This window comes from Berghia stephanieae, chromosome 15 (genome assembly GCF_034508935.2).
Source record: "Berghia stephanieae isolate SIO BIC M18660-M18661 chromosome 15, UCSD_Bste_1.3, whole genome shotgun sequence".
Classification (NCBI taxonomy): domain Eukaryota; kingdom Metazoa; phylum Mollusca; class Gastropoda; order Nudibranchia; family Aeolidiidae; genus Berghia; species Berghia stephanieae.
In genome coordinates this window covers 18,713,629-18,717,037 of record NC_088374.1, presented here as the reverse complement: position 1 = coordinate 18,717,037, position 3,409 = coordinate 18,713,629, and the positions used below count along the sequence as shown (strand labels likewise).

The window sequence follows — 3,409 nt, the reverse complement described above, 5'->3', positions numbered from 1 at the left end:
TTGTCACTCACATTATATATGGCCAAGACGTACGTTTCTGTGGCTTTCGTCCACGTCATCAGTCGGCATAACGTGGACGAAAGCCACAGAAAGGTACGTCTTGGCCATATATAATGTGAGTGACAATTTATATTTCTATATTAGCTCTAACCATCATTATCGAGCACTTTCGTCCCTACGAGTACCCACCAACACTCATATATATATATATATATATATATATATATATATATATATATATATATATAAATAAAACAACGTTAACAACGTTGTCTCTGTCCAAAAATGGTAATATTGCCTAATAGGCGTCATGTCCCGTCCTGCATGTTAAGTGTTGCTGTAGATCATGGACCCCTTGTAAAGCGCTTTGAGTACTTTTAGTAGATATATATGATATCTACTAAAAGTACTCAAAGCGCTTTACAAGGGGTCCATGATCTACAGCAACACTTAACATGCAGGACGGGACATGACGCCTATTAGGCAATATTACCATTTTTGGACAGAGACAACGTTGTTAACGGCCAGGTACCTAGGATTTCATAATATGTATGGATGTATGGATAGATAGATATAGACACACAAATTGATAGATGGATAGATAAATACAACCAAAGATTACATATTCCACTGTAATACCTTGTCCCGATAGTTGTCCGGCCTCGTAGACCGGCCCCGTAGAACGGAAAATTCCGTGGGTGACTCGTCCCGCTCTATAGATGTCACTGCCAGGTACTCATTTTACACATAAACTGTATTAACCAGACTATAAACGTCCAAGGTTACACATAGTTTTGTGTGTTGGTCCGGTATACTTCGGATGGCAATGTTGTGAGTTTCTTAGCCAAGCGCACTCTATCTACAGCCTCATTTCTCGATATTTAGATAAAGACAATATCAAATCATATTGCTTTGTTTCCTGTCTTTCCAGGTCTCATCCGACTACAAATTATTGACCGTTCCGTCCTGACCACCAGTAAGAAGGCAGTATTTTGAATGGCAAGGATTCACCCAGATTATTAGTTGCAATCGCTACACAAGGAAAGTAGACATCACTGCCGGCTGTCCGAAAGTCTGGGATCCTCTATCAAAAATGCCCTGGGAAAACAGGTGACAATAGATAATTCGACGTTGACGTCACTCGGGTCTTGGCTATTGTTTTTTATTTTTTATTTTTGCCATCAGCGTTTATGAGTAATACTCTTCAACAGTCGTAACGTCACTTCCTTCCTAATGACGCATGGTAACTTAGTAACTGGCTCTAAACTATCGGAACAATGGCGGACGCCAGTATGAAATATTTCTCCGGCGAGCATAAAAGCGTATCCAGAGGAAAAAGACCCCATAAATTTGATCATGTTTTGACTTTCACACATTCTGATCACAAGTCATATGAAAATTTCTAGCCAGCATGAAGAATAAAAAATAAGGATTTTCTTTGTTTAGAACCAAGATGGCCGCCGTTGCCGGGCGGCGTGACATCAGACTACTGAATCCAATTCTCACTAACTGTATTAATCTGACTATAAAAGATTATGGTTACACAAAATTTTGTCTGTTGGTCCGTTATACTTCCCGATGGCAATGTTGTGAGCTCCTTAGCTAAATGCATACTATCTATAGAAAAGGCTTCTTATGAAAAGAATCTGAACAAGACAAGTGTGTGTGTGTGTGTGTGTGTGTGTGTGTGTGTGTGAAAGGTGCCAGACATAAAAAGAAATGAAAAGTAATAGATAATAAAAGTAATAAAATAAAATAGAAAGCAAGAAAATAAATGCTTCCCAAAAATTCAGATTACCTAGGAGGGGATCGAACCTGAGACCTTCTGAAAACCGGTCAGACGTGCGACCATTAAACTGTGTAATAGCAGCATGTCTGACTGGTAATCAGAAGGTCTGAGGTTCAATCCCCAGTTGAGGTAGACTGATTTTTTGGGATGTTATTATTATTATTAATTTTTTTTTTGGTATTTTTCTTTCTTGCTTTGTCTGGCACCTTTTGTATACACACACACACACACACACACACACACACACACGCATTGATGTAGACAAACACACTCGTGAATGCGTGAGAGCAAATACAACACATACGCAACAAAAACACACACACACACACACTCTCTCTCTCTCTCTCTCCCTCTCTCTCTCTCTCTCTCTCTCTCACACACATACACACACACACACACACACACACACACACGCACACATAGCCAAAAGAAAGCAACGCCATTCATACCATCAACCAATAAAATCATCGCGAACAGTCGCGCGAATCTTTGGTGTGTCCAGTTGACGTGAGTAAAATTCGACCCGTTGAGATCACCCACCGTCCAATAGGCGATGTGACCACCGTTATATTATAGCTTGATACTGAAATCCAAAAGGACTGGCAGTTTGATGTCATTATTTGGTTTTTGCACCGCCTAGTGAGTTGTCGTTAGTAGAACTCATGGAAACAGGTTATTTCATTGGTTGAACTATTGAATACAACTCACGATTTGTTTTCTTTTGTGGCAAAAGACTGGCATTTTTTTGGGCAGTGTCAGGCCATAACTTTACGAAGGCCACGATTTGACACGGTTTGAGCGTGGCCTTTGGTTTGAGACGCGGGCAGTGCCTGGTCAGTTCCTTCATTAACTTAAACCCTGACACTAAGAATTATTTATAGATACTGTGCGCTTGGCTAGAAACTCACAACATCGCCATCCGGAAGTATAACGGACTAACAGACAAAACTATGTGTAACCTTGAACATTTATAGTATGGTTAATATAATTTAGTATAGATGCTGTGCACTTGGCTAAAAAACTCACAACATTGCCATCCGGATATATTATCACGGACCAGCACACAAAACTATGTGTAACATTTAACTTTTATAGTCTGGTTAATAGATTTTAGTGAGAATTACTCATAAAAGTGGATGGCAAAAAACAATAACAAAGTCATGAGTGATGTCATCTTCAATCTATCTATAGATAGTTCGAAGATGACGTCACTCAGGCCTTTGTTATTGTTTTTGCCATCCGCGTTTGTGAGTTGTTCTCACTAAACTGTATTAACCGGACTATAAAAGTTCATGGTTACACAGAGTTTGTGTGTTGGTCCGTTATACTTCCGGATGGCAATGTTGTGAACTCCTTGGCCAAGCGCATTCTCTCTATATTTGTCGCAGACAGGAATTCAGGAAAGTTCTGGATCTTCTGATGTAGTGCCTTGGTAATAGGATTCAATAGTGTGATGTCACGTCCGCCCAGCAACCAGCGGCTTGGTTCTAAACAAAAGAAAATCAGTACTTTTTATTCTTCATGCTAGATCAGAATGTATAAAAATCAAAACATAATCAGATTTATAATGTTTTTCTCCTCTGGATACACTTGTATGCTCGTCGGAGAAATATTTCATAA

At 39.5% G+C, this 3,409-nt stretch overlaps 1 protein-coding gene across 1 annotated transcript in view; it reads left to right on the top strand.

The window, feature by feature from the left end:
• Nucleotides 1–931: 931 nt before the first annotated feature.
• The window catches only part of LOC144960452 (uncharacterized), a 5,241-nt gene continuing 2,763 nt past the window's right edge, over nt 932–3,409 (top strand). The window contains exon 1 of the mRNA XM_078893547.1: nt 932–1,110. Within this exon, the coding sequence (XP_078749673.1) occupies nt 1,094–1,110 (17 nt within the window). The 5' untranslated portion in view covers nt 932–1,093. The remainder of the gene's footprint in view (nt 1,111–3,409) is intronic.